The sequence below is a fragment of the Puma concolor genome, chromosome B3, assembly GCF_028749965.1.
Source record: "Puma concolor isolate L17-30 chromosome B3, mPumCon1.1.hap2, whole genome shotgun sequence".
In the NCBI taxonomy this organism is placed as follows: Eukaryota; Metazoa; Chordata; class Mammalia; order Carnivora; family Felidae; genus Puma; species Puma concolor.
Genome location: NC_141672.1, coordinates 35,219,903 through 35,233,808, shown reverse-complemented (window position 1 = coordinate 35,233,808; position 13,906 = coordinate 35,219,903). Strand labels below are relative to the sequence as shown.

At 35.5% G+C, this 13,906-nt stretch overlaps 1 protein-coding gene across 3 annotated transcripts in view; it reads left to right on the top strand.

Moving 5' to 3' along the window:
• The window catches only part of PALS1 (protein associated with LIN7 1, MAGUK p55 family member), a 95,992-nt gene that overhangs the window by 67,481 nt on the left and 14,605 nt on the right, over positions 1 to 13,906 (top strand). For all 3 annotated transcript variants that reach the window (XM_086709494.1, XM_086709493.1, XM_086709495.1), the window contains exons 8-10: positions 7,956 to 8,139; positions 11,821 to 11,892; positions 12,244 to 12,315. In XM_086709494.1, the coding sequence (XP_086565620.1) occupies positions 7,956 to 8,139; positions 11,821 to 11,892; positions 12,244 to 12,315 (328 nt within the window). The remainder of the gene's footprint in view (positions 1 to 7,955; positions 8,140 to 11,820; positions 11,893 to 12,243; positions 12,316 to 13,906) is intronic.

The following is a 13,906-nucleotide window of genomic DNA, read 5'->3' as shown; positions in this document are numbered from 1 at the left end:
TAGCATGATAGATGGTTCTCCATCCCCTTACTTTCAATCTGTAGGTGTCTTTAGGTTAGAGATGCTTTTCAAAATGAAAAGATGATGTACAGTATTTTTTTTTCCTTCATTTCCTTCTTGAATTGTGAAGAACTCTCAAAATTGCCATATCTCTTGGAAAGTTTTTATCAAACCTAACTGGCTGAAAATGAATTACTGTTATTAAAGCTTGCAGAAAGAAAACAGTGATAGGAAATTATAATTTTAGTTATTGGAGAATATGCAGAATAATTATCTGTGAGATTGCTGAATTTAAGAAATTAAAACAATTTATTGACCACTGTTATGGTACAAGTCAGGATCTATTAAGAACAGCAAAAGGTATCTTTCTGATGTATGTTTTGTGATGTTTGAAGAAATGTGTGTTTAAGAGAAAATGGGAGTTATCTGCCAACCCCACTATATTTACTTGCTGAATTATGACGTCACAGACGGCAGGAGTCAGCTCTATCAGAAGTACTGCTTTATTTAGGTTTCTTTTGCATCACACATAGCAACCAGTGGCTGCTCTATCCGTCACAGAGGGCAAGAGTCTTGGCACCTTTGTAGTTCACTTCTGGGTGATGGGCACATTTGTCCCAGGAAACAGCATCATTCATTCATTCATTTATTTTTTAATGTTTGTTTATTTTTGAGAAAGAGTGCAAGCTGGAGAGGGTAGCAAGAGGGAGACACAGAATTCAAAGCACACTCCAGGCTCTGAGCTGTCAGCACAGAGCCTGACACAGGGCTCAAACTCATGAACCATGAGATCGTGACATGAGCCAAAGTCAGACGCTTAACCGACTGAGCCACCCAGGTGCCCCAACATAACATCATTTAAATGGCAGTTTCCTTCTGTCTGCGTTGACTTGAAAAAAAAAAGTTGGAGTTCTCAGACAAGTGTGCAAAACTCTAGATTATTCTACCATATAATTGAAATAATATGGAAGGAAGAAATAAAATATTTGAACATGAAGACACTTTTTTCATGTAGTCCAGTGCTCTGATCTAACAGAAATAAATTGAAATGTGAGGGGTCACAATGCTTATTAGTGATGGAATATGTACTAGAAAATTCAGAGATTATTGATTATCCAATAAATATTAGCTATTATTGTGATTAGTTACTCAGTACCAGGTATGGTACTAATTGTTTTTTATAGGTTTTACCTCATTTAATGCCCACAGCATCCCTGTAAAAATACAGGTATTTTTATTTAACCCCTTCAACAGGCATTGAAACTAGAACTTAGGTCAAGTTAATTGCCCAAGCCCACTATTAATAAGTGACTAAGGACTAAATCTTATGCTTATTCCAGAAATTAGGCTTTTAACAGTGTATAGTATAACAGGTAATGTCCCACAAAGCCACTAAATATTGCATTACTGTTTATTATCAATCTAAAGAAAATAATTAGAATACCATGATAGAAAAGTGTAACTATAGATGAATTAACATCTTAGTAGCTGGGACGCCTAGGTGGCTCAGTTGGTTAAGCATCCAGCTCTTGATTTTGGCCCAGGTCATGATCTCATGGTTTGTGAGTTCGAGCCCTACGTCAGGCTCTGCAATGATAGCACGGAGCCTGCTTAGGATTCTCTCTCGCTTGCTCGCTCGCTGCTCTTCCCCTCTTCGTGTGTGCTCTCTCTCTCTTTCTGTCTCAAAAGTAAATAAACCTTAAAAAAAAAAAAAAACTTGTTAGTAGCTATATAAATAATGATACTAGATTCTGAGTACAATAAAAGCATACTAAAGACATTAGTGTTTCAAATTGCCATAGGGTCTCTTTTGCCTACAGAAGACTTACAGCTTTAAGAAGACTGGGAACATGACTGAAGTCTTCATTTGTGGGGATTGGGATGGGAGGATAGGAGAGAGATGTGGTTTAAGGGGAATTTATAGGCTTAGGAAAGGAGAATGCTAAAAATCACAGGTCAAGGATACAAAACACAGAATTAGCCACTAGCCAAATGGTATTAATAATTGAAATCTATTCTTAGGGGTCCCCAGTTTTTTCCTTACAGTGAAAATCTTGTTTTTGTGTACTAAGCACTATGCTAAGCAGTGAGTTGATAATAATTAACATGATATAAAATAGCTATAGCTTGTAGTAAATGATAAAATGGAAATAAGCAGCCTTGAACACTGAAGAATAAAAAGAAATAGGATTAAGTGGTCAGGAAAGTCCTCTGGGTGGAGGCAACATGAGGCTGAGACCTGCAAGAAGAGATGAAGCTAGGCCTATTAATTGCCAGAAGACCTTTCTATTTGGAAATCCTTGGAGGTGGAGGAAAGTGGGGGAATGGAAAGGTAGGGAGAGGATTCAAAGAGATGAAGCTGGAGAGGTAGGTAGGACCAGGTCAAGTAGATCTCTGTGGCCACAGCAGGAAGTTTGGATATTAAATCTAGTATCATGATCTGATTTTTATTAAAAAAAAACATTTCTTGGGTGCCTGGGTGGCTCAGTCGGTTAAGTGTCCAACTTTGGCTCAGGTCATGATCTCACAGCTCGTGATTTTGAGCCCCATGTCGAGCTCTGTGCTGACAGCTCAGAGCCTGGAGCCTGCTTCAGATTCTGTCTCCCTCTCTCTTTCTGCCCCTCCCCTGCTCGTGCTCTGTCTCTGGCTCTCTCAAAAATAAACATTAAAACATATATTTAAATAAATAAGAATAAAAAATTAAAAAATAAAAAAACAATTTTTGGGGCGCCTGGGTGACTCTGTCGGTTAAGTGGCCTACATCAGCTCAGGTCATGATCTCATGGTTTGTGACTTTGAGGTCCATGTCAGGCTTTCTTCTTTTGGTGCAGAGCCCACTTCAGATCCTCTGTTCCGCTCTCTTTTTGCCCCTACCCCCACTCATGCTCACTCTCAAAAATAAATACACATAAAAAAAAATCATCTGGCCGCTGTGTGGAAATTGGATTAGTAGAGCCAGTAAGGGAAGCAAGGAGACTTAGGAAACTGAAATCATTATAAAGTATGATGATGGCTTAAACTAGGATGATAGCAGTGGCAATAGAGAAAATAGATCAGGTTGTGTTCTAGAAGTAGAGATGGCAAGACCTTGTAAAGAATGCAGCGAGGAAAAGAGGAAGCAAGGATGCTTGAATAACCCACTGAGTGGATAGTGGTTCTGCTTACTAAAGGGAAGTCTGGAGGAAATAGATTTGGGGAGAAAAATGAAGAGGTCCATTTTCCAGGTTGAAGGGCATTCATGTGGACATACTGAGTACATAGAATTGAATGTATCAGTCTGTAATTCTAAGGAGAGATCTGGGCTATAGTTGTATTTACTGTGGGGAGAGCAGGTCAGGGGAGCAGTCTGTTTATATGTATTATGTGTTTGCAAGAAATTCTGCAGTTTAAAAAAAAATGATTAAGGATGTTCACAGTTTTTAAGGAGTTGAGAACTGCCTTTGTCAAATGTATTTACTTTTCTGTTAAGAAGTATAAAATGTATTCTCTAATTTTCATCTTAATTTTTTCTCTCCTTTGGAAGAGGATCTGGAATTTTATAATGCAGTAAGATTTTTATGAATACTGGGGCGCCTGGGTGACTCAATTGGTTAAGTGTCCGACTTCAGCTCAGGTCATGATCTCACGGCTTGTGAGTTTGAGCCCTACATCGGGCTCTGTGCTGACAGCTCAGAGCCTGGAGTCTTCTTTGGATTCTGTGTCTCCTTCTCTCTCTGCCTCTCCCCCGTTCATGCTCTCGCTCTTGCTCTCTCTCTCTCTCTCTCTCTCTCTCTCTCTCTCTCTCTCTCTCAAGAATAAACATTTTTTAAAAATTTAAGATTTTTATGAAATTTCAGTGTATATTAGATGGATATCCCTTTTCAAGTTAGGGCAATTGCTGTGTTAAGTTTGCTGTTATTCTAAGGTTCATATTTCTGTCTCCCTTCTATTAAACAACTTCTGGATGTCCCACAGATACCCAAAACTTCTCATATAAAATATGGAAGCAGACAAAGATAATCCTTGAGTGGCATCGAGAGGAGGAATCTAGGGTTGGAGGAGGAATTTGGAAACTGTTATAACACACTGGAAAGGCTTTTCTTGATGCTGCCCTTAATTTTACAGTGTGAGCAAGGGGTAGAGTTTAGGCCAAAGCTAAAGGAAGATAGATAGACTTTCATTCTTTTCTCTTCCACAAATAATTTTAAAACTTCAAGATAAATCTATAATAAGAAATACAGAAATAAAAATTACAAAGAAAAATTATTTTGGAGCATGGACTCCCTTAGGAAAGATGTAAATGAATTGATGAATTGTTATCTCTTTACCATATCCCCATCATTAGGACTTCGAATGTGAATAGTTTACAGGTACTATGAAAAGGCCCAGAGAAAAATGTTGGGCTGGAAGGTAATTGTATATAAATACAAGATTTTGTTTTGTTTTGAAACCAAACAATATTTTGATCATGAGATACATTGTACTGATATTGCAGCATTGTTAAACCCTGGAGTCTTCTAGAAGGGTCAGCATCTCTCCATTTTGAAAAGGCTTTGTTTTCCTTTGTATGGTAAAAAAAAAAAATAGCCACTAAAGGAGCTGGAGAGGAAAAATGGATGGAGATACCTTCTAGCACTGATAAGAGTTGATCGGTAGAATATATGGATAGAAGTCACATAGAGTATGGCAAGGCAATGCTCAGACTTTAACTCAACCAAATGGTCAAGCTCTGTTGTGAAAAAACTTTGCTTTTTTTTTTTTTTTTTTTTTTTTTTTTTGCTTTGCTCTTAATTTTAGGGTACATTGTATACAGCTCTAGATAAACTTGTCACATAAGCAAAGCATTTCCCCTCTGTACTCTTCCTCAGCCTACACAAAGAGAGGCCCCATTCCAAACCAGCTAAATCTGAATGGTCAAGGGGTGACCCCAAGGCAGGAGTAGAGTGAAAAGCATCTCTGGCTGATTTTGTTGGACTTTGGCAAAGGTCGTTGAACTAGATACAGCCTCCACAGTGGTCTAATTAGTTTCCCTTAGGGTAGTAGTTCCCTAAGATTTTAGGGTACATTTCTTTCTTTCTTTCTTTCTTTCTTTCTTTCTTTCTTTCTTTCATTCATTTTTTTTTTAATTTTTTTTTTCAACATTTATTTATTTTTGGGACAGAGAGAGACAGAGCATGAACAGGGGAGGGGCAGAGAGAGAGGGAGACACAGAATCGGAAACAGGCTCCAGGCTCTGAGCCATCAGCCCAGAGCCTGACGCGGGGCTTGAACTCCCGGACCGCGAGATCGTGACCTGGCTGAAGTCGGACGCTTAACCGACTGCGCCACCCAGGTGCCCCCATTCATTTATTTTTAAATGCTTATTTATTTATTTTTGAGAGAGACAGCACACAAGCGTGGGAAGGGCAGAGAAAGAGGGAGACAGAATCTGAAGCAGGCTCCAGGCTCTGAGCTGTCAGTGCAGAGCCCAACACAGGGCCCGAATCACAAACTATGAGATCATGACCTGAGCTGATGTTGGATGCTTAACTGACTGAGCCACCCAGGCACTAGGGTACATTTTAAATGGCATGTGTGTAACAGTTATCCGAGGAACCTAGTTAAAATGCAGAGTCAAAGTCGGAGATGTGGCATAAGAATTTAGTATTTTGATAAACATTCTAGGCAAGTGATCTTAGCAGAACACTTTGAAAACATGCTCTGTATTGCTTTCAGAAAGCTATTTGATAAAATCGTCAGTCAGGTTACCAAATTAGTCTGATCTCCTAGATGTCTAAAATAAAAGCCTGATAACAAAAATCTCTATACCTCCTTAAATAATCCCTGTGATTCCATAATTAGATTCCTAAGACTCTTTGGCTAAAAAGGCAACAATTTAAGCAGATTTTGGAAGGTTGGTTGACAGGGATAGTTGACAGGGACTTCTAGATTATCCTACATTTTATGCCAAGGTTATAAATTGTATGTATAATCTCTTTAATCAAAGTCTCAACTGTGTTTTGATTCTCTGCTACTTTTGTATAACTTTCTAAAATTTATTTTTGGTTTTACCTGGCAGAGTTTTCAATGTGTTAAAACTCTGTTTTCACATTAACAGTAAGGCTCTTTAGGGCACTCTCTAGCTGGAATGCAGCAGAACACAGTCCAAATGAAAGAGGTCTCTTAACCATATTTAATCCAAGAGTGTGTACGTTGTGATTCCATTTGTATGAAGCAAAGTACCGGGAAAACTAATCTATGCTTCTAGAAATCAGGATGATGTTTGCCCTTGGAGGACATAGAGTGGTTAGTGACCGAAAGGTACAGGAGTCAGGGCTTCTCGCATGCTGGTGATATTCTCGTTCTTGATTTGCATGCTGTTTATACAGGTATGTTTCATTTGTGGAATTCATTGAGCCATACATTTATGACTTTGTGTACTATTTGAACTTACAGAGTACATCCATGAAAAGATAACCCCAAAAAAGCAGACTAGCTATGTAAGTTCTGCATTTTTAACTGGATCATTTGCTTTATTTCAGTATTGCCAGTTTTATATTGGGAGTTGGATTTTCTCATTTCCTATATATAGTAGTTAGTAAAATATTTTTCTGAAATTATAAAAATATTTAAGACACCCTCAAGCATAATTTCTGAAAGAGGCTGTTACTTTCATGAGGATTCTTGGTTATGCCTTATGGAGGGAGATGGATTAGATAGATAGAGATATATTTTTATCACTTAGAAAGTGTTTTATCAAATTTCATATATCCATCATCATTGAAAATACTCAATTTTGTGTTTTAGGAGCTGAAAAAAGATACTGTACTTTCATAAAACAATTCTTGAAATAGACCAGTATTATTTTTATGATAGGTGGCCTCAATTATGGTGAGGATGTGAAAGGCAATAACAATTGGATAGAAAAGGACTCCGAATAATAAAATTCTTAAGCTGTCAATTAGTTGCTTGGCTCATTGAGCTGAAACCTGAAGTTTAACCTCTATGGGGCAGAAACACTCATTGCATATAGGTGCTGGATTTCATTAGATGAAAATGGACTTCTTACAGATTTAGGAAATGCCACATGTCACTTAACCAGGCTGGATGAAAATTATAATGGAAAGTTAAAGAGAATATTAATATTAATTCTTTTTACTTTATTAAAATTAAGACAACTTTGTTACATCTTACAGAGGTATATTGGAGGAAATAGTATAGGAATAACTTAGCTCTCAGTAAGATTCATGTGAATTCTTACCTACCTTTAATGCTGCAAGTGTAACACATTTTTTTGATATGCAGAAAAATTGTTAGCAAAAATTATAACCATACAACTAGTTAAATTTCAAAGCCTACAAATAGAATACACAGGAATTTATTATAAACTTGATTTAGGTGATTTTAGCAGTTTGGGGTGTGATTGTTTCTGAACCTAAACAGATCCCTTTTAAAAGAAACACTGAGAGAAGTTTAAGGCACAGTCGCACTGACAGTGTATTCAAGAAGGGTAACAGCACCAGGGAAACTGACACTCTCCTGCATAGGTGACAGATGTGGTGAGGTTAGTCCACATTTCTAGATAGTAGTGGTTTAGAAATTACATACCTTACTGCAGAGTCATTGTTTTCAAAGGTCAGGAATAGAGGGGGAAAGGGTCTCAGTTACATTCCTTCTGCTTCTCTCAAGCCTTTGAGGCCCCTTAGCACTTCAGGCTCAGTTAGCAGCTAACAGTGCAGTCCTGTGCATACTTTTATACAGTTTTTGTTTGTTGTTTGTACTCTAGTACATGTTTGTAATCAACAGAGTGATGAACTTAACTGAAGAAAACAAGCCTGAGAAAATACTGCAGTTACTTAACTAAACCTCCCTTCTTTCAACTCATAATTGCTTTGCACTAATAAAATTGTAACATTTTGATTATATTTATGCTGAATATTTTGTGTTGCCATTTCATCATTACCGTTGTTTTGATTTTTACCCTTTTTATCTTTTAGATCCATGTGAAAGCTCATTTTGACTATGACCCCTCAGATGACCCTTATGTTCCGTGTCGAGAGTTAGGTCTATCTTTTCAAAAAGGCGATATACTTCATGTCATCAGTCAAGAAGATCCAAATTGGTGGCAAGCCTATAGAGAAGGGGACGAAGATAATCAACCTCTAGCTGGGCTTGTTCCAGGTAAAAAGACAATATAGTATAAAGTACATATTTAAAAGAACACTTTGGAAAGAGCCCAAATGTCCATCGATGGATGAATGGATAAAGAAGATGTGGTATGTGTGTATACACACACACACACACACACACAATGGAGTATTACTCGGCAATAAAAAAGAATGAAATCTTGCCATTTGCAACTATGTGGATGGAACTAGAGGGTATTATGCTAAGCGAAATTAGAGAAAGACAAATATCTTATGACTTCACTCATGTGAGGACTTTAAGACACAGAACAGATGAACAAAGGGAAGGGAAGCAAAAATAATATAAAAACAGGGAGGGGAACAAAACATAAGAGACTTAAATATGGAGAACAAACAGAGGGTTACTGGAAGGGTTGTGGGAGGGGGGAAGGGCTAAATGTGTAAGGGGCATTAAGGAATCTACTCCTGAAATCATTGTTGTACCATATGCTAACTAACTCGGATGTAAATTTTAAAAATTTTTTTAAAAATTAAAAAAAAATCATTTTGGGGCATCTGGGTGGCTCAGTCAGTTAAGCATCTGGCTCTTGGTTTTGGCTCAGTTCATGATCTCACAGTTTGTGAGATCAAGCCCCATGTCAGGCTCTGCCACTGATAGTGTGGAGCCTGCTTGGGATTCTCTCTCTCTCCCTCTCTGCCTCACCCCTGTTCACTCTTTCTAAAAACAAATAAACTTAAAAAAAATATATTTAAAATATAAGGCTTCACAGAGAAGAACTCACTTTTTCATGTCCTTAAAAAACGGATGTAGTTACTTTTTCATGCAGTTGAGTCTATGTGTATAAAACCACAGAAGGCCACAAACCGTCTGCTTTAAAATCCAAAAGCTGAAAACAGATTCTGTCTATACTCAGTCATATTTCAAGGAATGAGGAATGGGCTTCTTATATTAACTTCAGGGGATGATGCTACACCCTTGATTCTTCACAGTAACAGACATGAGATGTTCCTCTAGAAATCCTGCGGTATTGAGCAGCCATCATGTTCTACTTAGTGCTCATGCCAAATATCAATTTGATATCTTCTCATCATGCCAGCCTTAGCCCATAAATATTTAGAACTAGAGTATATTGACTGATTGTATTGAGTTTCTAAAAGTATAGAGATGCACCAAGGAGATTTCAGTGATATCATTTGTAAGGTTTTTTTTTATAGGACAAATAAATGAACCCACCTTAGTTTGAGTTTGATGATGGTTTTGTTAGAAGACTTCTTAAGAAGTCATATTGTCTACCTTCCATTAATGTCTGCTGTCATAACAACAGTCTACATCCATATGTACTATAAAAATGTGCCATAGAAGTACATGACTATAATGCTTTTAAACATTTTAATATGTAACTGATCAAAATTATTTTGCTCCTTATTTTTTCTAAATCTGTTAACATCAGATACTTACATTTATTTCTTTTTTACTTACTTTAAAATTTTAGTGCTCTAAAATTTTCCATCACCATAGTTACTTGTTTTTACTAGCATTGCAGTCTGTATAGCTCCTGAAGATAACCTGGTTATCTTTAATGCTTCTTGAGTGTATCAGACTCAGTATTAATGGTTTTGCTTTTGTTCTTATGAAATACACTGAGTTCTGCAGATTACGCCAACATAGATGGAATTTGCTTATTGATATCCAAGAATCCTTGGCTTGAAACAAAAAAAAAAAAACTAGATATAAAAATTTAAAAAGTTGAACTCCAGTCCAAGTTTTTTAAGTAAAACCACTTTTATCTTTCAAAAAAAAATACATTTGATTTTAAGGTAGATCTCTGAAAACAAGATGAAAATCAAAAACTTTGAAAGCCGCCTATATTAAAATCTTAATTCTAAAAGGAAAAACTTAGAATGAAATGTTTTTCATTTATTTGTATCATTGGTAGCTGAAAGGTGGAAGTAAAAAAATGATTAAAACATATATATGTACATATGTATATGTGAAGAAAAAGGGATTGAGAAGAATAAATGCAAGGGAATACATTGAGTAGTATCTTAAATTCAAATGGTGAATGTTCACATATTATTTTGTAAAGTGACCTCCTGGAAATAATTTCTTTAATTTGAGATAATTTTAAATGATCCAGAACCAAGATCCAACGTAGTACTTTCTACATAGTAAATGCTTAATGAAAGCTTTGTAAAAATTGAACTATTAAATTTTCTAACACTGGTTTATTATTTATCTTCTATTATAAGATACTATATTCTAGTAAAACATGTCCTAGGATTGGTTGATAGTGAGGCTGAAACTTAATACTTTAAACATTTGGAGGCTTATAATTATAGCTGACATACTCTCATATGATGGCAGGAAGATTTAAAAGGGAATATATTCTGCCAACTAGACTGAGTTTCATGTCTTTGTACCCTCAGCACATAGCCTGGTGTCTTCCATATGTATCACAGATTCTTTACTACATGATCTAAAATTAAACTGATCTCATTATACATTATTAGTTATTGAGAAGAAAGAGCAGTCAATTCCATTGAAGGGAGGAAAACATAAAAAAGAGGAAATAAAATGTTATGGTTTCATAGTACCATGAAAAGAGCACTGTCTTGGAGAGTAAGAGATAGGAATTTGAATCCTAATTCTGCTCCTTTTGAGTCTTCAGTAAATCATTTAATTTCATTGAGGTGTAGCTACCTCACCTGTAAATTCAGAAAATAATGCTTCATAAAAACATCAATGTTATGCATAAAAATCTGTCAATTGGGGCCTGATAAGAAATCGTAACTGGAAACAAATGGTATCTACTACTATTTTAGTTTACTTTATGGTGATCCTCCCCTCAGAAAAACCTTTTCCAAATGCTACTTGTTGGTTAAATTGAAAAATTAAAAAGACTCTGTTTTGGATAAAATTTTGTGTCAAGTAAGTACAATCTATTCTTTGGGAGTTAACCCAGTAATCTCTAGAACATATTTATATCTTATGATTGAATCCATCCAGTTATTTCTGTGTCTAATTTTTTGTTTTTTCATTTGTATATGAGAAAGGGAAATAAATAGTAACTGGTTTGATTACTAAGAACCACTGGAAAGTGGGTAGGGAGGTAAGGGCTGGAAGGTTCTTTGAAAAGCAAATAAATGTTGATCCTACTCACAGAAACCTTGAACCAAAGAATCAAACAGTTATAATGTATAAATATCAGTAATTATTACTGATAACAATAATGCTGAAAAGAGGCCAGTTAATACTTTTAGTCATAAAACATTACTGTGTGCTAGAATACAGAGAATACAACTTTTAAGTTTTGTTGAAAATTGCATGTTGAGGAAAAGAGAGTGAAAAGGAAAACTATTTGTCACAATCCATCTCTTAGACTGAGACCACAGAGGGGAATTCACAAGAACTTTTTAAAATATGTGTCTTACCATTAAATAATGTACCCTCTAATTTACATTTGATCATAGTCCAACATTAGTGTTTGACATATTAGAAACATCTTATAATGGATTGTATTATTGTTGCCTGTTTGTTTCTTTTGTGGTTTATATGTTTATATTAAAAGAAGGTTACCATAACCAAAAAAAGGAATATAAGTGAAGAGTTACTTCTGGTGTTTTCCCCTTGATTAAAAAAACAAAAACCCTTCTATTCTTTTGTCTTAAATTATACTAATTTAATTATACTAATTATTTTCTTTCTGCTACTAAGGGAAAAGCTTTCAGCAGCAAAGGGAAGCTATGAAGCAAACCATAGAGGAAGATAAGGAGCCAGAAAAATCAGGTTGGACACTTAATATTTGACATTAATGAGAGGTTTCTTGGGTCTCCATCTGAACTGTTTAAATCAGTTAGAACTGTCAAGAAAGATGTATTCATGGTAAGAGTGATATGAGCAGCAAAACTGATTATCTTAGGACTCTAAATGAAGGACAAGATTTAAGTATTAAAAAGTGTCTGTGATGTGAGACTAATGGAAAATTGTAACTGTTTCCCTGAAAAATAGTTCTGTGAACAATGTAATATGTGTTTATAAATTTCAATGGAAAACTATTTCAGTTCTTTAATTTGAAATACATAGCTTTGTTCAAGGAAACAAGTACCACATTTATAGTTGTTTCTGATTGTTCAACAGGAAAACTATGGTGTGCAAAGAAGAATAAAAAGAAGAGGAAAAAGGTTTTATATAATGCAAATAAAAATGATGGTGAGTTCTCCTCTAAGATATAGCTGGATTTACATCTCAAAGAGGTCTGTATCTAACACTTGAAAGAAATTAAACTGCTATTTTTAGGGAGTTATACTATTAGTCCTATTTTGCTTCTTAATGTAACATATGTGCTTAAGAAAGTCGTTTAGCAGAAATTATTTTCTTTTGGAATCCTATGAGTAATGCAGTGTTTTGAGTTTAGAGAAAAACTGGCATAAAAATTAAAGTACAATTTAGCATTATGTAGTGTTTGATAGATTCCTGTTTTTCCTACTTAAATTCTTTGCAAAATTAATACATGCCTCCAAATGAGTATTTTGTTTACAGTAACTCATGTCACCAAGACAACCCTTCCACAGAGCCTGCTACCTGTTGGCTGAGTCAGGCACAAAAGGAGAGTGTTTTTGTTTTGTTTTATTACTAAGATTTAAAAAAAAAATTTTAAGTGTAGCTTCTCTACACATCAAAGGCTCTAGTAACACAGGGTTTGTGTTCACAAGTGACAGCAGTCTGCTGGACCTGAGTGATGGCTGTTGCCTCTCTATTAGGCACCAACTACCTTAGTTCGGCAGTTTCCACATCCAATTTTTATAAACCCAACCTCATTTACTGCTTTTCATTACCTTCTTCATTGGTCCTTAACGTGCATTAGAATTTTCTCCCTCTGCTTTGCTTCATGTCAGAAACAAGCCAAATAATAAAGCAAAGACACTCCTTAACTTCTTATACAATTTATAAGGCTTATTATTCTCTCAGTATCTTGAGGTTTTTTTTTTTAGGTAGCATAAATTAAACACAAAAATAACATAGGTTATTGAAAAATTCTATTTAAAAGAGATTCAGTCTACTTTAATAAAAATTTTTTTTCCAAAATAAATATCCATAATGCTAATTAAATCACTATGTCATTAAGATTTATTGAATTTTTAATCCTTTGCTCTATATTTGGGTAAGTAATATATGTTTCTGCATCTTTTGAAACATACTAAATTGGTTCAGCTCTAATAGCTATTATAGAAAACCTGCATATCTGAAGCTTACAGATCTATAAACTAAGTCTTTATAAATAAAAATGCTGCCACAGTCTGATTGTACATGTTAGAAGGAAGAACTCAGATTTTTCAGAGTGTAAAGTATTTTGGGAAAGGCAGGAATTATATTTCTACAATAATAACTATCATTTATAATAACCATTCTATTCCAGGGGTAGTAACTATATACTTTAGATACTTTCATCCATTTAGGCCTCACAATAAATTCCTTGAGATTACAGATTAACAAACTGAAGTTCAAATATTAAAAATCTGCTTTAGTTCTTAAAGCATATATAGCTGAGCTCGAATCTAGACAGTTTGGGTTCCTATTCTGCACTCTGTGCAAAGCACTGGCAAGACTAAAATGATTGCCTGACCCCGTGGAACTTACAGCCAAGTGTGACCATATATCTGGTGCTCTTTCCCCGTCAGGGAGTGAGAACAGGAGTGAGAAGATAGCAGGCTGCTAGTTCTCTGCCTTTGTTCTTACCACTTGACAGCTCTGATTTCATCTGGGTTATGGGCTTTAGGAATGTTACCCCACCTTTCACAAT